The following is a 21,402-nucleotide window of genomic DNA, read 5'->3' as shown; positions in this document are numbered from 1 at the left end:
TTGCCTGACTGACAGCAGCTGAGGGTCTGGCCCAGTGTTTGCAACCGTAGGCCAGATTCGGATATCTTTCCTTGTGCTGAACAGCACCTTACGCCATCAGAAGTCCCACTGACTTCAGTGAGGCTATTTGTAATGTATGACTCAGGCTAAGGGTACCAGAATCTGGCCCTTAAAGTCCTGTTAGATCCAGGAGGAATCTCTGAACGATCCCTTGCATGCGCTGCAGGAAAGCAATGCTTTGTTCCCTTTGGGGCTTCAAAAGGGCCTCAGGGGCTTGTGATGCAGCAGAACTCTAGGTGAGACAGACAGCAAACTAACTAACCCGCGACGTTTTATACCAACAAACTCGATGGGTTCCACCTCCATGTTGGAATCAGGCTCCCGAGAGACAAGGACCCAGATCCTGGAAGGTATATAAGAGCCCCCACTCCCATTGAAATTAATGGGAGAGAGGTGTTCAAATACCTATGAGGGCCTGGGCCAAAGTGACACAGGAACTCTGTGGAAGAACTAGGCGTAAGCCCCAGGCCTACCCCCTGTCCACGGGACTATCCTTCCTCCAGCTTACCTGCCCTGTTCGAGATTAGACAATAGGAAGCTGTGCTCAGCTGTGTTTGCCAACAGCCAGCTGTTAGAACAGCTTATGCTGTCTCCGGTGGTTGGACCTCCTCTGTGTCCACTGGCAGATTAGCCCTATGCCAAGAGAATCTCAATCTTGGCTCGGAGATTGAGCCAGCATTCTTTCCTCTGACCCAGGGCCTCTCCCCAGCTGTCTGAAAGCCCCTCACACAAAATTTGTCTTCCCTCTCGTATCCAGACTTAGCAGGTATCTGCATATGTGGCACCAGCGACTTGCCCAAATCAGAACATTGGTGGGTCTCTCCCAGGTGTCCAAAAGGAAACCTTCCCCAGGCTCATTCAGTAAGAATTGTGTTTGGTTTGTCTCCCCTGGAAGTCACTCGTTGCCTCTCTCTTCATGAACCCTTTGCCTTCCCCCATCTGAATCCCAGGCTGCTTATAGTCACATGCCACTTGTAAGTGTTGTCCTACTGTCTGAGACAAGTACACTTGGATCTTCTCTGACCATGAGACACACAATGCCAGGAGAGTCTCAGTCCGCAGGATCTGGGCCTGGTTTCACACAGGGAAGGCAGGATTCGGAACAAAGGGGCTGTGGTTAGCAAGTACCATGTGTCCGACCCACTTTGGAGCTTAGCCCGCTGTTACACCACTCCTCAAAGGCAGATATTTACATCAAGGCTAAATCCTTCATTTCCATCGGTCAGGAACAGCTGCCAGCTCCCCCGCCCCGTGCCGCACTCAAAAGGATTTGTTAGTCAAATGATAATGCCGTATGATGCACTATGCAAATTGCAGAGGGGAGGGGGAACAACCCAGGGGAGAATTACTTTCAAATGAACACACGAGCCCGACCTAGTTCCTTAGCGGTAGCCTCAGATTGAGCAGCAGCCATGGCCGGGACCCTTAATGCATGGGTGGGACCCCAAGTACGACGCAGTTGCAGCACAGAAAGAAGAGCGAAGGGCAACAGCTGTCAAACGATGGTGTGACTCTGGGCTACGAAGGCCTTCTCCCATGTTTAGAGAGGTGGGGCTGGGTGGCAGTGAAGGAGCTGCAAACAATGAGCCCCCGGTAAAGGTCTGGAAGGACATCTAAGGGCTATGGCAGGAGCAGATTTTGGGGGGGAGGGTCAATGCCAGGGACCACGATGAAGGGTAGCCAAAGCTCAGCTTCCTGGCATGACCTCGCTGACCATCTGCAACCCCCAGTGGTGACGACAGCCCGAGTCCGTGGCGCATGCACGGTGAATATGCCGAAGGGGGGATTCTGCATCAGCAGATCCTAAGCCCCAGGTTGTGAGTTCATTTTGTTTGAACTCTTATGGCAGGGCTACGTGTGGAGCCACCATCACCGGGTAACCGTCACGCCCATTACACCCAACAGGCCCCGGGCAAAGGGGCAGGTTGCACCGAAAACCTTGACGCGTTCCCGACAAGCCACTTGATCTGTGAATGCCAGGGCAGGGTCTTTTCCAGCAACTAGAGACGCCTGTAGGAAAGCTCATTTCCAAGGGCCGTCCAGCACTGACGTGTTCAGCCATGAAGGGCTAGAGCGGGAGGGAACGAGCTACAACCAACGCACCTGAGGAGGAATGGGCTTTGGGAGTGTTAACGAGCACAAATTTGCCTTTGTTTTTCAGCCCAGGTTGCTTCCCCATTAAGAAGGACGTTCGCTAAGACCTGCCACCATGGATGAATGGGACCTCCCACAGTGGAAGAAGGAAGTAGACAGCCTGAAATACCAACTGGCTTACAAGAGGGAAATGTCTTCTAAAACAATACCTGAGTGAGTCAATGCTTTCCCCGGCCCCTTCTGGCGGCCGTTCAGTAGCCCACATGGAACAAGGTGGTGGGTCTCAGACCAAGGCCTAGTGGCTATACACCCTCATCTCAAACAGGCAGTTTGAACCACATGGATATAAATTGGTGTAGCTCCTTTCAGGTCAATGGCGCCAGGCTGATATGCACCAGCTCAGGATCTTGCTCTCGCTGTCAGCAGCCTCAGCCGAAAGGCTCAGGATGAGTTAGACACAGACAGGAAAACCCCTCTAGGTGCGCCGCATGGTTGGGAGGAGGGAGGTGCATTGGCAGGCCCTGTGGGAAGTGGGCCCTGCTGCTGGCCCTGAATAGGACGGCAGATTCTAGGGTCTCGACTCCAGCGCCCTTTACCAGAAATAAATCGGCATCAAGAATACTTGGGCCCAGATCTTCCACAATACTTAGGACCTTTGAAATCAATTGCAGTTAAGCACCTAATTACCTCAGAGAATCTAGGCGTAAATTCCTAACCTTAGCTACACAACTGTCTCTGCCCCACCAGCAGCACCACCGATACCGAGGGAGGACGGCAGAGCCAAAAGCATTCAGCATGGCCAGTTTTCTCCAGCACCCATTATCGTCATAGGATCTAAGCACTGATACATAGAGAGAAGTGGGTTGTGTGTCCAATCTTCCAGGAAGCCTAAGCACTGGGGTTCCAGGCCAGCAGGAAAGATTTGCCCGGGATAAGGGTAACGCTAGGTTAACACGTGTCTGCACCTAACTTTAATTTAGCTCGGTTTTAGCCATGTTTGGGTTGGATCAGCTGTTTCTCAGTTCTTTCCCCCTGGATTAGAAAGCAAAGGATGCTTCCCCTTCGGTGACCTGCTCTCGAGGTGGTAGTAGCTTGCAGGGTTCCTGCTTTAGTCCATATTTAATGGTGGCCATGCACCCCGCACCGCCCAGCGGGCCTGAAGATAGCACTCCCTGCGGAGCCAGGCTGGAGGTGCACCTAGAAACATCACTTCCCCTCTCCGCACCCACAGCCTGGATAAGTGCACGTACAACAGAGTCGCTCGGCAACACTTGTGCCAAATACGTGTGTAAAGGCAGGCATCTGCTGGTGCAAGGGAGGGGGGGTGAGGGAAGCTGCCACTGAACTTGCATCTACCTTTGAAAATCTGCACCTTCGGGTGCAAACTGATTGCACTGGGGACAACTCCATAGCGCACGCGGCAGGACCTAGTCCATTCTAGGCACCTCTCCTGGCTTCTGGAAAAATTCATACGACTTAATGACTTCATTAAGTTCCAAATCTTTGTAGTGTTGTTGTGCAAATTCTCATGAGAAAGGAGTCGTGCACTGTTCTTTTAAGCCCTGGGAGCGCTAAGAATCCAATCCAAGACCTATCTAGATAGCAGAAGTAATAAATAAATATGAATATATGGAGACATACCTATCCTAGAACTGGAGGGGACCCTGAAAGGTCATTGAGTCCAGCCCCCTGCCTTCACTAGCAGGACCAAGTACTGATTTTGCCCCAGATCCCTAGAGTGGCCCCCTCAAGGATTGAACTCACAACTCTGGGTTTAGCAGGCCAATGCTCAAACCACTGACCTGTCCCCCCCGGCCATCCCAACTGCATCAGATGCATTGAAATTAATGGGAGATAGGTGTTCAAATACCTCTGAGGGCCTGGGCCAAAGTGACACAGGAACTCTGTGGACGAACTAGGCGTAAGCCCCAGACCTACCCCCTATCCACGGGACTATCCTTCCTCTAGCCTACCTGCCTTGTTAGAGATTAGACAATAGGAAGCTATTGATGGCGACCTGCCATCCCACACTTCTCTGTGCTCTGCCTCCAACCGTCTACACCCTTTGGGTAAGTGGGGGGGGAATAAGGAGAGGGAGGGGGAGTAGTCAGCAAGACACGTGAAAAGGAAAATACACCGAAAAGTGAGAGAAGAGAAGTGAGAAGACTGGACAGAAGAAAGGAGAGCGAGTGGCAAGTGTAGCTGAACACGGTGCCAGGAGGCCTGGGGGCAGCTCACCCACTCAGCCATCCCAAAGGCGGCCTGCTGAGACACGGTGCAAGGGACAGACAAAATTAAAGAGCCAAATAAATGCAAGAGCCACTGCTCCTCTGCTAAGTTTCCTGCTCCCCACACCACAGACCAGCCCATCGGGCTTCGTCACCACTCTGAACAATGCTGTGCCCTGCAGCCGATGTAGCTCACTCCGACGGCAGCAACCCCACAGCATTGGGAAACTCAGAGTCTGGGCGTTGAGGGTTTAGTGGGACTGCTGGGTTCTCTTCACAATCGCACTCCTGACTCTGTGTAGCCGTGGGCAATTGCCTGGCCCCCTTGTCTTTTGAGGATACTATTATTTTACCTACCTGACGGGCCGGGCTGGCTGGGCGATGCCATGGAAACGCTAAGTATCATTACTGCGTAACAATGAAAAGAAACATTCTAGCTCCACTTCAGCCAGAATAAGACAATGAGAAACGCCCAGAGCCGTTTAACCACCCCGCCTCTCCCCTCTTCTCTGTAGGTTGATGAAGTGGATAGAAGACAGCATTCCAGAAGACCCATTTCTGAATCCAGAGCTGATGAAAAGCAACCCTTGGGTGGAAAAAGGAAAATGTACCATACTCTAATGCCCCTAAATCCAACTTCACTCCCAAGCGGCCGTGGCTGACAAAATGGCTTCCTCCTGAGATATTCAATTTTGCATTAACTCTGAATGTACATTTTTTTTATTAGTTTCCTAATATGACTAACTGTACAAACACTATCCTCATCTTGTCTTATTATTTTTATTAGTAGAAGCGATTCTTTTTTATACTGAAAAAGCACATGCCGTAAAAGAGTAAATTGGTAAGAGATGCAATGTATTGGAGACTAGCTGATTAGCAGCATCAGAATGGGGACTTGAAAAGCAATGTCAAACAACGGGCAAAAGGTTTCTCTTGATTAATCCTGTAGTTTTCAATTAAGCTTGCGCTTAACTATGCTTCTGTGAACCTTACAAAGCCTTTTTGAACTTGTAAAAGAAAAAACACTTTTATAAAAACATTTTCAATACTTTTTTTGTATATTGTAGAATATACAATTTTGCAGCAAAGCCAGCGAAATATGAGAACTAAGGGTTTATAAATGAAATAAACAAAGCAATACTTCACAAATTTTTAAAAACATTTATTTTGCTTATTTATTTATTTATTTTTACAAACAGCTGAATAGAAAATAAAAGCAGGAAAGTTCTCATGAACCATACATGTTCTTTAGAAGGCTAAGAGTCAAATTTTTCTTTCTGTTCTGTATGTATTGTTTCTTCAGTTTTATTTCTTTAAATTATCACTAGAGCAAATCCTTAATGTAAATATTCCGCCGGACGGCATTCGAAACCCCTTCATTAAATCGGAACCAAACATCGCTCTTTCCAACGGCCTTTCCGATTTGTTTTTCAACAGAGTTGTGCTCGGACGTTTGATTAGCTGATGGTAACCAGAGAAGGTTGGTGGGTGGGGAGAGAAGATACGATAATACAATTAAATCAAGGGACTTAAAATGGGAAAGTCTTAAAGTTTAGGCAACAGACTGTCAAGGAAGTACCAATAAGACACTGAAAAGGACGGCACCTGCAAACATTACTGCTGGGCATAGTTAATTCATTTAATTTAATTTAATTAATGGAGATATCCTATCTCCTAGAACTGGAAGGGACCTTGAAAGGTCATCAAGTCCAGCCCCCTGCCTTCACTAGCAGGACCAAGTACTGATTTTGCCCCAGATCCTTAAGTGGCCCCCTCAAGGATTGAACTCACAACCCTGGGTTTAGCAGGCCAATGCTCAAACCACTGAGCGAGTGGTTCCATAGTCAATTCAGTACGCCACATTAAGTGCATTCAGAACTAGGGGCTTACATTCAAAAGCCCCTGATCCTACACACACTTTAGCATCTTGCTTAACTTTGCTAAGGTCGGGTCTACATTTCAAAATTAGATTGACCTGGCTCCGTCGCTCAGGGGTGTGAAAAATGTCACACCCTGACCACAACAGTTCGGTCGACCTAACCCCTGGCACAGACGCAGCTAGGTGAAGGGAAGAACTGTTCCATCAACTTAGCTCGTGTCTCTTTGACAGATGGATGAACTACAGCGGCAGGAAAAGTCCCTCTATCAGTGTAGGAAGCGTCTATGCTATGGCGCTACAGCGCCACAGCTGTAGCATAGACATGCCCTAAGTAAAATTATTGCTTAAAACATTGCAGGAGCAGAACCGCAGCCATCTTTATTACCTATTAACTGGGCCTTTGGGTGCTTCTATAATGAAATATCCTACCCTAGCTGCTCCATGTAGGGGACTGGACTGGCTTTATGGCCCAAGTTTTTTTCCAATCCTCCCTTATACATAAATATTGTCAGACCGTTGCAAAACACGCCATGGAAACTGCGCCCCAGCTCCATCCACCCTTTCGGTGAACCACAGTCAGTTTGATTTCAGCATTATGGAACCACAGAAGATATTGCAAAGCTTTCTACTACAACAGATGTTCTCAGTTTCCTTCCATCTCTCCTGACCAACATCATGCCTTTTCTGCACATACCTGCTGATGGAGACACCTGTTTCTTAACAAGCTGGCGCCCAAAGAAGTCCATTTCTGGCTGTGAAAAGAAATCAAAATGGTTTTAGTATACTCCTCCTCAGCAGATCGCTGGGTACATATTGGTTATAGTGTGTATTTAAAGAGACTAGTGCCAGCCCAGCACAGTTCAACATCAGATGGGATTTTTATCTAGTTACAAACCCAAAACGTGACTTCATTAAGAAAAAAAAATTACACAATTTATCAGTACAAATGTTTCCTTTTGTTATAGAAGCAGGGGCGGCTCTATGTTTTTTGCCGCCCCAAACACAGCAGGCAGGTGGCTTTCGGCGGCGTCCGCTGGTCACGCCGATTCGGCAGCATGCCTGCGGGCGGTCCGCCGGTCCTGTGCCTTCGGCGTCCCCGCCGCCGAATTGCTGCTGAAACCACGGGACCGGCGGACCTCCTGCAGGCATGCCGCCAAAGGCGGCCTGACTGCTGCCCTCACTGCGACCGGCAGGGCGCCCCCCACAGCTTGTCACCCCAGGCGTGCACTTGGTGCGCTGGTGCCTGGAGCCGCCGCTGTATAGAAGCACAGAAATGTAGGGCTGGAAGGGACCTGGAGAGGTCATCTAGACCATTTCCTTGGACTGAGGTAGGATTTAGCATACTTAGATCACTCTATATTTCAGTCCCCTTTCTTTAGTCATTCAAATAGCCTGCACAGGTCCAGAAAGCCAAGCAACAAACCTTAGCGTGCATGGGAACTAGAATGCAAATGATTAGAAACAAAGCGTGAAAGTGACTGGTCTGATTTCACTGTGAAATGCAGACATGGGGGGCAGAGGAGGAAGAAAGCAGAAATGGTAAGAAAATTAAAGTTGTCTTTTTTACTCCCTAGCTCCTAGAATCTAGTAGTTGACGACAGGTCTCCCTGTGCTTACTATGAATTAGCCAGGTCCTCCCGTAATAGCCTACAAGGTCAGAAGACTAAAAAGGAAAATGATTCCACAAACCAAGATGGTTCTGAATGTATTTGTTATTTTTAAAATGTGGTCTTTGGTTCTTGGTTTTATTTCACATCCTCAAAGCCACAGAGCTTATCTTTCGTATGGCTTATACTCTCTATCTGCCATTAACTTGATTTCCCGCTGGATGAGATTACTGGCGTATAATGATTTACTGGATTAGAAATAACTCCAAGCATTTCTCCGGTTGGTAACAGCCACACATTCTGGGCATTGCTGCTGCATTGGAAGCTTTGCACTCCCTGTCAGGTATCCAATGGCACTGCAGGAGGGGAACTGGATGGCTCAGGAGATTGGTAGATGGATATAGAGCCTCTCCCGAATAGGCTGTCGATTCAAACCCAACCTGGCTCAAGACAACCAGATGGAAGCCCCAGTGGCTGTTTGATGGCTTGGGTGAAATGAGTGGGGCAGAGGTCACAGCTCAATGCCCAGCAGACAGAGGTTCACATTACGCTGACTGATGCTAAGTGGCTGTCTTATTGGAAGGCTCAGCAGCACAGTGCCCACACCCCCAGACACCCCAATGGACGAACAGGGGATCTGAACCCCGAAGAATAAGCAAGTGAATCAACTGGTTGTATACAAGGTTATGGTGTATAAATATATGTCAGGCAATGTCTTTGATGGAAGCGTGCAATGTTCTGAACTTAGTGGTCATTAGGAGATCTGTATCCAGGTTAGAGTTCTGCACGTATGCGTGTATCTTTGCGTAGAAAGTTGTAATTGTAGCTGTGGCGCAACTACAGCATTGCCTCACAACAGGGAGCGAAGCCAACAGGCAAGGAAGGACACCTCCCAGACTAGCTGTTTACACAAAACTAACTCCAGGCACCGAGCATTGTACAACCCAGGGACAGACAATAGTGGACCACGAAAGTTAATGGAAAGACATTAAAACTCCAAGAAAACCAAGGACGGAGGGAGTTTCCCCCCTCTGGGTAATCAGGTATTACCATGTTAAAAGGAAAGAGGGGCTAAAGTGAAGGGGAGCCAGAAACAGAGGCCAGCATTGAAGTAGGGTGCTGCCTGTGACACACTGGAGCCCCGCTAGGCCGAGGACCTGCTGGGAAGCCGTCCAGCAGCAATAGGTAACTTGTATGAGAAAAGGGAGTTTAGCAGACACAGGCGTGTAAAGCCTGAGGTTGCGTCTTTATGCTGATTTTCTGCGTAACCTGCGTGTGTTGCTTTTCCTCACCAGTTTATCTCTGAACCGACGATTTTCCCGTCAAATAAACTTGCGGTTTATTTTTACCCCCAGCAGGTCTCTCGTTTGCAAACTGTGTGGACTATGTCGTAGTGCTGCTAATTCTTATGATTTTGTCATGAGTCTCATGATAATTATTGGTTTCCTTAAAGCCCCAGCTCCTGGAGTCAAGTGGATATATGACGATTTCAACCTTCAGTCTTAAAGAAAAAGTAAGTTTCTAGCCCTGGTGGAGGTGGAGAAAGCTTCAAAATGTGACCCCAGTGCACCTTCAAGGCTCAAAGCAGAAGGCAAATAAAAAGAACATAAAATCTATTATTTTTGCATAATCTCACAATTTTAAAGCCAATCTCGTGATTTTTTTTTTGGTGAGCCTGACTCATGGGTTTGAACATTTGGGAATGGCAATCCTGGTGTTCCAAAGTGAACTCACTGGTGGCAGGTTTCACCCCTACGGGGGTGATGGCCCAGAGGGGAGAAGTCCAAGCGTCTGGGAGTTCAGAACTTAAGGAGACAGAGCTGGGGAGACTCGGGCTGTTGATCCATGTTGCAAGGGGTCACCAGGCTGGTGGAAGGCAGGGTGAAACCTTACGCCTGTCGGCTGGCTGCTGGTGCCAGAGCCCTGAGCCTAGCAGTACAGCATGAAGGCACCCGAAGTTATAAGACAAGCAGAGAGAACCCCTGATGGCTCTGGGTGAGCCCCACAATGTCACACGGGGGTTCGCGTTACAGAGCCTGACGCCGACGGGGCCCCCTTCTTGGGAGCCTCGGCACCAGATACCGTGCTGATCTGAGCAGGGAGGCTGAGCGACTCTGCACTTCAGGGCAAGCTTCCCAAGGTCACCCACCCGGCCTCCCGAAGCCTCCAACCATCTGTTTCGTAAGTCCCACGCCCCTCAAACCAGCGGCAGGGTTTCCCCCGTTTAGCCTTGCCCTGAAAAATTAAGCCCCAAATGGGCAGAACTCCCTAGCATTCGATGGAGCCTCAATGATTTACACCAGGTGAGGATCTGACCCTGAGGACTTTGACGCAGGCTCATAAACATTGCTAATGGTGCAGCTGGTGCCTGGCATGTAGGTAATTCTGCCATCAATATTTAATTACACTGCTCTATGCACTATAAAAATCATTGATGCATTTAAGGGAAGCATGGTATTGAATCCCTTTGTTTTTGCAGAGAGGAAGAGAGGTTTAGAAATATCCACTATCGACCTCCCCCTCTCCCGCCATGCCTTTGTGAACGGTCTATTCGCTACGCGCAGGCAGTTGATTTCCTCCCTCCTCCCCAATACCGGCAGCATTAGGATGTGAAGCCAAACACCCTCGTTGCTGCGGAAGCCTGAGTGTAGTGAAGGAGAAGGCAGTTTGAAGCGTGGAGCAGCGGGTACTGCAGTTTCGTACGTGGTTATGCAATCTGCATCAGAGGCACTGGCACTCCAGCAACGCTGCCTGCCCTCTCGGGAGGTGGGGCTTTAGTTGGGTCACAGCAGTAGCAACAGCCTCCTGGCCTCTTGGAAGATGGGTTTTTTCCTGGCTCCCCGGATGTTAAAATCCCAAAGCATATTTGGCAGAGGCAACGGATGCTAGGTTCCTAAGCTACACCTCCTCTGAAACCCGGCGCCTTGAGATAAACCCTCCAGCGCTCCAACCGCAGAGAGATGGGTCGTGCATGCAGCACAAGCAGACCCAACCGCCGGGTTCGTTCCACCAAAAACATTTATATGCCTTATAAATACCGGGGCCGGCCCCACAGCTGGTGTAATCAGCCTATTTCCACTAAAGCCAACCGAGCTAGGCCGATTTACACCAGCTAAAGAGCTCACCGATCAGTGCTGAAAAGCAGAACAGAATTTGAATGAAATTTAGCGTGATCCAGTAGGCTTCTCGAAGGCCCCTGTCCTCGGGGTGTCTTACCATCCTAAAGCTCGGTGCAAAGTGACGATCAGCTAGGAAGAAGCTGCAGGAGCCGTTCCAAGCTCCATAATAGCTCGCGCACATATCGTGGGAGGGTTATTCCCCGCTCACGGAGGGGATCTTGGTTTAGTGTTTCCTCTAAAAGAGGGACTTCTGTCTAGCGATGCTACAGAGCATAGGCGCCGACTCCGTGGGTGCTCCGGGGCTGGAGCACCCACAGGAAAAAGATGGCGGGTGCTAAGCACCCAACGGCAGCCCCCCTACCAAAACCTCCCCCTGCCGATCAGCGCCTCCCCCTTCCTCCCAGCGCCTCCTGTGGATCATCTGCTTTGTGGTGTCAGGAGGCGTGGGGGCGGGAGGGGGAAATGAGGGCGCACCGTGCTCAGGGGAGGGGGCGGGAAGAAGCAGGGTGGGGGTGGAGCCTGGGGGAAGGGGTGGAGTGGGGGCAGGGCCTGGGCAGAGCTGGGGGGGAGCACCCCCCAGCAGATTAGAAACTCAGTGCCTATGCTACAGAGCCCGTACCGAGGGGAAAGGAGCATGTTACCAGGTGGGCAACAGCGGGGAAAGAGGTTGCCTTGACATCAAAGAACATGCCAAGATTGATAGTTTTACAAATAAGAGGCAAATACAGTCACTTAAATGCCATGAAAAACTGCAGTCCAGTTTGGGGGTGTCTACACTTATGCTGCGGTAGCCATGGAAGGAGTTTTTCTGTTGCTGTAGTTAATCCAACCCCGTGAGAGGCAGTAGTTAGGTCAGAGAAAAAGTTCTTCTGTCAAACTAGCTGCATCGACCCTCACAGACTCATAGACTTTAAGGTCAGAAGGGACCAATATGGTCATCTAGTCTGACCTCCCGCATGATGCAGGCCACAAAAGCTGACCCACCCACAACAGAATCCTCCAGCCTGCGACCCCTGCCCTATGCTGCGGAGGAAGGCGAAAAACCTCCAGGGCCTCTGCCAATCTACCCTGGAGGAAAATTCCTTCCCAACCCCAAATATGGCGATCAGTAGAACCCCGAGCATACAGGCAAGATTCTACAGCCGGACCCTCATTTTACCCGCGATGGCACGTTAATGCCTAATTGACTAAAATCACGTTATCCCATCAAACCATTCCCTCCATAAACTTATCAAGCCTAATCTTGAAGCCAGAGAGGTCTTTCGCCCCCACCGTTTCCCTCGGAAGGCTGTTCCAAAATTTCACCCCTCTGACGGTTAGAAACCTTCGTCTAATTTCAAGCTTAAACTTCCCCACGGCCAGTTTATATCCATTCGTTCTCGTGTCCACATTACTACTGAGCTGAAATAATTCCTCTCCCTCCTTGGTATTAATCCCTTTGATATATTTAAAGAGAGCAATCATATCCCCCCTCAGCCTTCTTTTGGTTAGGCTAAACAAACCAAGCTCCTCGAGTCTCCTTTCATAGGAAAGGTTTTCCATTCCTCGGATCATCCTAGTGGCCCTTCTCTGTACCCGTTCCAGTTTGAGTTCATCCTTTTTAAACATAGGAGACCAGAACTGCACACAGTACTCCAAATGAGGTCTCACCAGCGCCTTGTATAACGGAAGCAGCACCTCCCTGTCCCTACTAGAAATACCTCGCCTAACGCATCCCAAGATCGCATTAGCTTTTTTCACAGCCACGTCACATTGCCGACTCATAGTCATCCTGCTATCAACCAGGACTCCGAGGTCCTTCTCCTCCTCCGTCACTTCCAACCTATGCGTCCCTAACTTATAACTAAAATTCTTGTTAGTCATCCCTAAATGCATCACCTTACACTTCTCACTATTAAATCTCATCCTATTATTGTTACTCCAATTTACAAGGTCATCCAAGTCTCCCTGCAGAATATCCCGATCCTTCTCCGAATTGGCAATACCTCCCAACTTTGTGTCATCCGCAAACTTTATCAGCCCACTCCTACATTCGGTTCCGAGGTCAGTAATGAATAGATTAAATAAAATAGGACCCAAAACCGAACCTTGAGGAACCCCACTGGTGACCTCCCTCCAACCCGACAGTTCACCTTTCAGTACTACCCGCTGCAGTCTCCCCTTTAACCAGTTCTTTATCCACCTCTGGATTTTCATATCGATCCCCATCTTTTCTAATTTAACCAATAATTCCTCGTGCGGCACAGTATCAAACGCTTTACTAAAATCGAGGTAAATTAGATCCACCGCATTTCCTTTATCTAGAAGGTCTGTTACTTTCTCAAAGAAGGAGATCAGGTTGGTTTGGCACGATCTGCCTTTCGTAACCCATGTCGTAACCTACCCTGGGGGGTAGGTTAATTGAACTACATCTCACAGGGCATGAAATTTTTCACAGCCCTGAGTGACGTCGCTTGGTTGACATAAGTTTTAGGTGTAGACCAGGCCTTCGAAAGCTATTGCAAGCACCTCTTCAGAGCCTGTCAACACAGATACCCACCTGTGCTGACTGCAACCCAACGACTCATTTCATCATGGCCAACAAGCAGCTGCCAGATGAGAACAACTTTACCTGGGCCAGATTTGAACCACTGACCTCAGCGTGGGAACAGCAACGTGTGCCATTGCCCCAGGCCCTGGGCCAGCCAACCCCCTTTAATTTATCTCCACTGCGGAAGGGCTTCCATCTCACCTTTTCATCAAAAGCGGCTTTCTTCATGATGTGCTCCAGACGCTGCTCATGGTTGCGGACGTTGGACTTGGGCATCCCCGGCTTTGTACTTGGCTTATCTTCTGTTTCACCGAGGCTTTCTTCAGACACCTGCAACGAGGGAAGTTTACTTGGACAAGCCACATTGTATTTACAGTTCCTCCTTCTCAATTGTTCTCTTGGAGACAAACCATTCATCCTGTCAAGGTAAAAGTTGCTCTCCATGAGCAACCTCTTCCTTCTTTATTCATAAAATTCAGGGTGAAATGACCAGGATACTCTTTGGGAAGCGCAACAGCAGGTTAAGGAACATCCTCTGTTACAAATCCAGTTATTAGAATCATAGAATCTCAGGGTTGGAAGGGACCTCAGGAGGTCATCTAGTCCCACCCCCTGCTCAGAGCAGGACCAATCCCCAGACAGATTTATGCCCCAGATCCCTAAATAGCCCCCTCAAGGATTGAACTCACAACCCTGGCCCACCACCGTTACAACAGGAGACTTCTTAACCCTGGGTTTAGCAGGCCAATGCTAAAATCACTGAGCTATCCCCTCCCCCAAGGTTATAACTCAGCAATACACATCACCTTTCACATGGGACTTGCTCTGGGAAGCCTCTGAATGGGAACATTGGAGTGCTAATTGCTTGGGCAGTATCACCCTTTCAAAGGCCCCAAGTCAGCCAACCAGCTGTGCTGTGGGGACCTAGCTCTTGGGTGGGCTGTAGGTGCACTTACAACGAGAAGACAGTGCAGTCTCGTGGCTGGGGCATTGAACCCGTTGTCAAGAGACCCTAGTTCTAGTCCCAGCTCTGGCATTGCTCTGTTGTGTCGACCTGAGGCCAATTACTTCATCTTTCTGTGCCTTTCTTCTTCCTCCTACCCTTTTCCCTGTTCTGTCTATTTAGATTGGGAGTTCTTTGGGGTCTCGACTGTCTCTCACTATGTGTATGTGCAGCACCTAGTACAACGGGACCCAGGGCCGAGTTGGGAATTTTAGGGGCTTTTGCAATACAACGCGAGGTGATAACAAGCTTCTACCGGCCTGGAAATAAAAATCTAATTTTAGTTTATTTTTTTCCTGCCTGGCTGTTGAGCTAACATACATGCTCAGGGACGTAAGGAATGTCACAGACTGAAGATGACAAACTACCACAGAGAGAGATTTCCATGGGTTTATCCTTCCTTGAGAAGCGAGATAAGAGAAGTTACCAAGCAGTTTTCACATGAAACAGGGCTCACTTAGGCCAGTTGTGTTTAGTGCGGCCTATTGTCAGCACGACACAAGGGTCTATAGGGGAGGAAGAGCACATTGCCCCAGGGGATGAGCCTCCAATTACTTTTTGGTCCCATCAGATCTACAAGGTACACTGGTGTTTTTCCTTAAGTGTCGCTCTCTTTTCTCCTGGCTGGAGGACGGAATCAGAATGAGAGGGGACCTTTCAAAGGAGTGGGGGCACCTTGAACTCTCCCCAAGACTCTGTGTCCATTACCGTGGCGGCTGAGCACGTAACAGCTATATCCCTCCTTAAGAGCAGTCTGGCCAGGAGACCTGAGTTTTTTCCCCCCTTTCCAATAGCTCTTTGCCATCCAGTCCAGCCTTATGAAGGCAGCAGGCAAAGCTATGGCCACACCTGCCCTTGCCCACCTCCGTTACAACACGCGACCTCTCAAAGCTCCAGTTCTCCTCCCGCTAAGCATGCCAGACAAAACGGGCATCCCGGCTCCTCACTGCAACGTCTGCTTCAGAACCGGCCTAAAACACAGGTTCGTTAACAGCTTTAGGGCCCAGTGGAGTCTGGATCACGCCCTCATTGACCATTTCCTATTGCTGCCTCCTTCCTATTTGTTCCCGGGAGTCTTTCAAAAGCAGAAAGGGCAGGTAGGTGCCCAATTTCCACTGAAAGTCAGTGGATGTCTAACAGCCCCCCGGGCCTTTGGAAGTCTCCCTTTAAGGGCACGTCTACACTGCACTGTCTGTGGGATACGGGCTCGCGGACTCTGTGTTTTCAAGCCCGTGCTTGAGAACTGCTTACAATTGCTGGATCTGGGGCTCACAGCCGCGCTAACACATCCAGACTGCACTACGCAGACCTTCTGACTCGGGTCTGTGGCTTGAGCTACGTCCACACTGCAAAAGGACAGGGCCTGGACCCAGGCTCGGACCCACCCCCTAGCACGGTCTTTGGGCCTGGGTCTTGAGTGCTTGCTGACCCCAGTCAGACCGATGAGTGTGTGTGTGTGGACAAAAGCGGGGTTGGGCTCAAACCAGAGTCACAGCCCAGGTTTTGTGTGCAGTGTAGACATACCCTAAAGTCCTACTTAGAGCTCAGTCCCGCTCCGCTCATGCAAGTGGCATTTTCCCTGCTGGTTGTCAGACTTTTTTCACTCCACTCCCTGGGAATCAAAGTTCAGGAGAGCTAGCCTGAGACCCACTGCCTTCCTCTCAAAGAGCCTGACTGGAGATCTCAGAACACAGTTTCTGGTTTGTCCATTTAGACTGTAAGCTCTTTGAAGCTGTGTGTCCGTACAGCGCCTAGCACGGTGCAGCCCCGTGATGGTTGGCCCTTAGGCACTGCTGTAATAAACATGCTTAATAAAAAAAAAAAAAAAAAAAATTTTTAAAACACAACATCCTAATACCGTGGCAATTATTTGCCATCATTTTAAGAACTCTGAACGTTTCAGCCCGGCTTGGCCTCTCGATCACTGGCGCGTGCATTTCCCCGATGGCATCATGTAAACAAGAATCCTCCAGAGATTTTTACACCATCGCTTTTCCCCACTTGCATTCCCCGAAAAACACCCTCTGCTGCGAGTCGCCGGCTCTGAAGGATTAATTATGTTGCCGAGCGGCACCAAGGGAGGCCTCTGTTGAAAGCAATCGAAATCACGTGAGCCCCAATGACGCCGGTTCCGAGCCTCCTCCTCTCCCCATCCCTCCCTCCCTCGTCGCTCCAGACACACGACCCACGGCTCTTGCGCTGGGGGCCACTCCCCGTTGGAATGCTGCAGCGGCGCGAATGGCGCAAGAGCACCAAGAGCAGAACTTGACAGGCGGGGCCGTCGCTCGCTGGCAGGAGAGCACAGCACCTGCGGCCTCAGCTGGAGTCTTCGTGCCGCTCGCAAGGCAGGGAAAACCAACGCGCTGCACAGAACTCTAGCATTACAGAGGGGAACAGCAGTCAGCACAGGAAACCAATTCCTAGGGCCGATAGCTGTTTAGGCATCTCGGGGCAAGGACTATGCCTTGCTCTGTGTTCTCTGCAGCGCTAGAAGCACTGTTGGCACTTCATATCCGTCCCAGCTGTGCCTCACTTCACCTCTCTCCCTGCCCTCCACCTCAATGCGACCCTTTGCTAAAGACACATTAGCAATACCCTACAGCCGCAGCGACAATCTGTGTGTGCGCACGTACTGCTGCCCTCTACTGCGTGGAATAGGTCAGGCCCAATTGTGGATTTACCGGGTCCCTCTCCTGGCTGAGGTTGGGAGCTGCTCTCGGTTTCAGAGAGGAAGGGGGAGAGGACCGCCCAGGATGCAGCAGGCACCCGAGCACACATGCGCAGCCAGGGAATCATTGCTAGCTGCAGAGACAGCTGTTTCAGTGAGGGATGAAATGACCTCATGTTCCTGGCGTGCTTTGGGATCTTTGGGAGAAAGGTGAAACAGAAGGGTCCAATAATAAATAATAACGGAATTGCCTATCTACCAGCAAGCAGATGCCAGAGCATCTCTCTATACGGACCGCTGCTTCACTGAAACATGCAAACTGCAAGGAGATGGGATACATTCAGAATGACCTCAGCCATTGTTGCAGAATCACTGTTCAGCACTTTAAATTTCAGTGAGTATTTATTACCGGGGTCCCCGCAGAAAGATGAGCTGTCTGGCTCGGTCAGACTCAATGCTAATGTTACACGTTTCACATGGTGCAAGCCGAGGACAGCCTTAAAGCGGCTGGTGCACGACATACAAATGGTTGATGGTGGAGGGAGGTTTTAATCTGGGATTTTCACTCGCAAAAGGAAAGCTTTCGCATTGCTCTTGGCTTCAGAGGGAAGTTGCCAGGCCAAGCTTTCCCCCTGCCCGCTGCCATCCTGGGGCAGAGACAGCTAAGCCCACTGAGAGGCCAGAGCTGAGGATCTGGGCAGAGGCAGTTGGAGTTTTAGAACACAAGAGAGCAGCAACTTAAGCGAAGACTTTCCCAACGGAGTCACTATAAAGGGGGCTGGTTTCCAGTCATCGCTGAGCACCCTCCCTCTGTTAGGGCTTGCACACCCGTATAACGAGCCATCCAGAATCATTAGTCTTGGCCTCTGTGCATAGGACAGAGAGTACACTGCTGACGCTCACACTGCCCCTATAATTTGTGTAACCTACCCCCACTCAAGAGGGCGCTCTGTCCCTCTTTAGCTACGCCCGGGCCACACAGGGAGCTCGATGAATCTGCCACGTTTGCTCCCCTTCAGTTTCGGGCCGTCTCCCATGATCAGTGTCCCACTCCTACCTGGCTGGCGTTCCGGGCCTGGAGCACAGCTTCCGTCCTCCTCATCTTCTCGAGCTCGATTTCTCTTGCAATGAGCTGCTTGGCCTGGTACGTCAACGGTTTCCGAGCCGGTAGGTCCGGGAACCTACAGACGTCTTCCACGTTTCTAGGGGGTTTGAAAAGAACAGATTTGGGGGAATAAATGAAACGGAGCAAGTTAATATTGGCTGGTAGTGTCTGACAGCCTTTGGCTGCTGTCAAGAGGGAGATTTTTAGAAAGGTACAGAGTGCAGCAGGATAGCCAGCTCCCACTTGTGCCTTTGGAAAATCTTACCCTCAAAATCTAGGGTCAAAGGTTCATTTAAACTGATCTGCAGAACTGGGTTTTGTTTCATCCGAGCCACATTCAAAATTCAGTACTTGCTTTTCTATTATCTTTCCTTTCAGAATAAACCTTTATTTATTGGGAGGAAGCGTTGCCTCATGGCCATAGGGTAGGGGGCCGGGAGTTGAGATACCTGGGTTCTAGCCCCAACATTGTAACTTCCTGTGTGTGTGACTTTGGGTAAGTAACTGTCTCCTTGTACCTCGGTTTCCCCATCAGGGTCGTGCTGAGGTTTCGAGGTCTGAGAAGCACTTTGAAATCACTTGGTGAAATGTGCCAGAAGTGCAGAGCAAGGTCGTTTCAATGGATTCCAAACCAGGGAGAAGTTCATTCAGGTCACATACTTCTTACCGTTTATTTTAATGTGAACGCAGCGAATGTAATGCTTGTGCGAGAAGCCACACTGACAGCTCTGCCCTATCCGAGCTTCGTTTAGCCACCGCACGAGCAGCAGCAGTGAAAGGACCCTTTGCCCATTGCTCTGTCAACACACTTCCACCGCAGCCAGGGTAGCAGTTGCCATGGTCAATCCAGTCCTCGGCCTGTTTGCCACCGGTGCCATCAGGGATGCCAGTTAGTATTAACTGTATGGTCCAGTAGGAACTGGTCCAAGAGGCTGACCCACAGAGACCACTGACCCTGGGCAGCATTCAGCCCAGTGACCTGGACGGTCAAAGCACTGCACTCTGTTACCATCCCCAACCCACCAAATCTCCACTGTACAGGTCTATCTTCAAACAGACACCTAGCCATTACGCTCTTCTGGTCTGGTCTGTATGTAACATAGCAACCCAGTAATGCCTGTACTGAGCACAATAAATTGGGGTTGATCCACTGCGTATCTTTTCGAAAGTCAGCTGATTCTGATTCAAAGACGTCAAATGATGGAGAATCCACCACATCCCGTGGTGACCTGATCCAATGGTTTATCACCTCTCTATTATTTCTAGTCTGAATTTGTCTAGATTCAACTTCCAGCCATCAGACCTTTGTCTGTCTAATTATAGAGCCCGTTAGTAATTGATAAGTGCCTGCATGAGTGGAAGTTATCTCCAGTGATCAAGTCCACCTGTCAACCTCAGTTATGATTCACTATCTCTCATTCTCAAGCTCCCATATATACAGCCCTACCGAACAGAGAGCAAAATTTGGAAGGGCTCTGACACCTGAGATGTACAAGGTCAGTACCTATAGCAAATGCATCTGATAGAAATCTTCCATTGTTGTTTGCAGTGTTGTTGTAGTCATGTGGATCACAGGATACTAGAAAGGCAAGGTTGGGTGGGTATCTTTGATTGGATCAACTTTTGGTGGTGAAAGCTACTTGAAGAAGAGCTCTGAGTAATTCAAAAGCGTGTCTCTTTCACCATCAAAAGTTGATCCATTAAAAGATATTTGCCTCACGCGCCTTGTGTCTCTGATAGAAATGTCAATTCTTCAACATCAGAACAAGCTCGCTCAGTTTTGTTCTGTCTAGTTCCAGGGCTCTGCCCATTGAGTTGTAGAAGCTAAAATAAAGCAGGTCACCTGGGTTTAAAATATTTTCTGAAGATTATTCAGTGAGAAATCCTGGATTAAAAGGATTAAGGGAATATAGGGGAAGGGATGGACTAGACAAGGAAATAGACAACGTAATAATATGGGAGACAGATTTTACTGCATATATTGCAACTCGGTCAAAAGGCTCTAACTTCTACAACCGATATATCAGACATTTGCCTATTTACTACACTTCCTACCCGATCCTGCAAAACAAAGGGTGGGCATCTAATCCCGGACAAGGTAAGAACCAGCTATAAAGAAGAGAGGTTTGGTCTTTGCTGGAGTTTCCTCTTGGATCCCTTATTGGGCTTTTAGTACCTGATCCAAAGCTCAGGGGGGGTCAATGGGGTTGACCATCCGCTTCAAAGGATTTTGGATCCTAGGCCTAAAACACGCAGCACAAGTAACGTTTCGGGATTTAATAAACTCAGGAGCAGATCTACCCACTTGCAGATAAGTCCAACAACTTTCAATGGATTTGAACAACAGATGTATTTAGAATTAACTCCCCAGTGTCACACTGCAACATGAAAGAGAATTCAATTTTAGAGAGACCATTTCTTCATCTTGGCTGACAGGCTTCCCCAATAAATCAGCCCACTGGCAAAAGAGCTGCATTGTCTGATCTGCCTGTCTGCGGAACGTAAAAGTGGGTTCAGAGGTAAAGCCCTCCAAGCTACAGCAACCTGACAGAGCATTTCCTGTTCGTCTTTTTCTTTATTAAAAAAAGAACAACCCTGCCTATGGTATCAAAGTATCTCTACCCATTCCACTTGAATGGGTTTAATTAATCATCCTTCACATCAACTGCATGGGAAACCTCCTGCCCCAATTTCCTATCCAGGACGGAATGCAACAAAGGAGAGAAAAAGATTATAACCAACTCCCATTGTTTATTTTATTGAGCTAGGCTATAAACAGTCATTTTGGCTAAGCAAAGCAGTTTTATTCTTAACAGGATTTGAGCGCTGGACTTGGAGGGAAGGCCTTTTTCTGAGCAGTTAAAACATGAACACAGCCAGAGAATTTCTTAGAAACCAGATTAACCTCCTTGTATAACAATTATAAATATTTTATGTCTTATTTGCACTTGATAATATTTCTCTTGAGAAAGAACAAAAAACCCCATGCATCAGAAGAATTCTCAGTGATTTATAGACCAGCTTTGCTATTTGAAAAGGCATCCTTCTTCCAGTTTTCCTATTGTCTCTCTGCTGTCTTCAGAGACAGGCAACAAAGTGATAAGACAGA

General features: G+C 49.0%; 2 protein-coding genes across 2 annotated transcripts in view; one reads left to right on the top strand and one right to left on the bottom strand.

Moving 5' to 3' along the window:
* The first annotated feature begins 2,269 nt into the window (after positions 1 to 2,269).
* Positions 2,270 to 5,003, top strand: GNG13 (G protein subunit gamma 13). The gene is made up of 2 exons (XM_065412837.1): positions 2,270 to 2,367; positions 4,898 to 5,003. Exons 1-2 carry the CDS (start codon positions 2,270 to 2,272, stop codon positions 5,001 to 5,003), a joined length of 204 nt encoding a protein of 67 aa, XP_065268909.1.
* A 668-nt stretch (positions 5,004 to 5,671) lies between these two features.
* The window catches only part of CHTF18 (chromosome transmission fidelity factor 18), a 48,828-nt gene continuing 33,097 nt past the window's right edge, over positions 5,672 to 21,402 (bottom strand). The window contains exons 19-22 of the mRNA XM_065412339.1: positions 18,246 to 18,390; positions 13,719 to 13,847; positions 6,956 to 7,013; positions 5,672 to 5,843 (exon numbers count right to left, since the gene is read on the bottom strand). Of these exons, the coding sequence (XP_065268411.1) occupies positions 5,707 to 5,843; positions 6,956 to 7,013; positions 13,719 to 13,847; positions 18,246 to 18,390 (469 nt within the window). The 3' untranslated portion in view covers positions 5,672 to 5,706. The remainder of the gene's footprint in view (positions 5,844 to 6,955; positions 7,014 to 13,718; positions 13,848 to 18,245; positions 18,391 to 21,402) is intronic.

This window comes from Emys orbicularis, chromosome 10 (assembly GCF_028017835.1).
Source record: "Emys orbicularis isolate rEmyOrb1 chromosome 10, rEmyOrb1.hap1, whole genome shotgun sequence".
NCBI lineage: Eukaryota > Metazoa > Chordata > Testudines > Emydidae > Emys > Emys orbicularis.
The sequence above is the reverse complement of the archived record's forward strand: the minus strand, read 5'-3'. Positions and strand labels throughout refer to the sequence as shown.

What these genes read in the sequence shown, in the direction of transcription:
- GNG13 (XM_065412837.1), top strand. Translation starts at nt 2,270, where the DNA reads ATGGATGAATGGGACCTCCCACAGTGGAAGAAGGAAGTAGACAGCCTG. An exon ending in TCTTCTAAAACAATACCTGA is followed by an intron (nt 2,368 to 4,897) that starts GTGAGTCAATGC and finishes TCTTCTCTGTAG; the next exon opens with GTTGATGAAGTGGATAGAAG.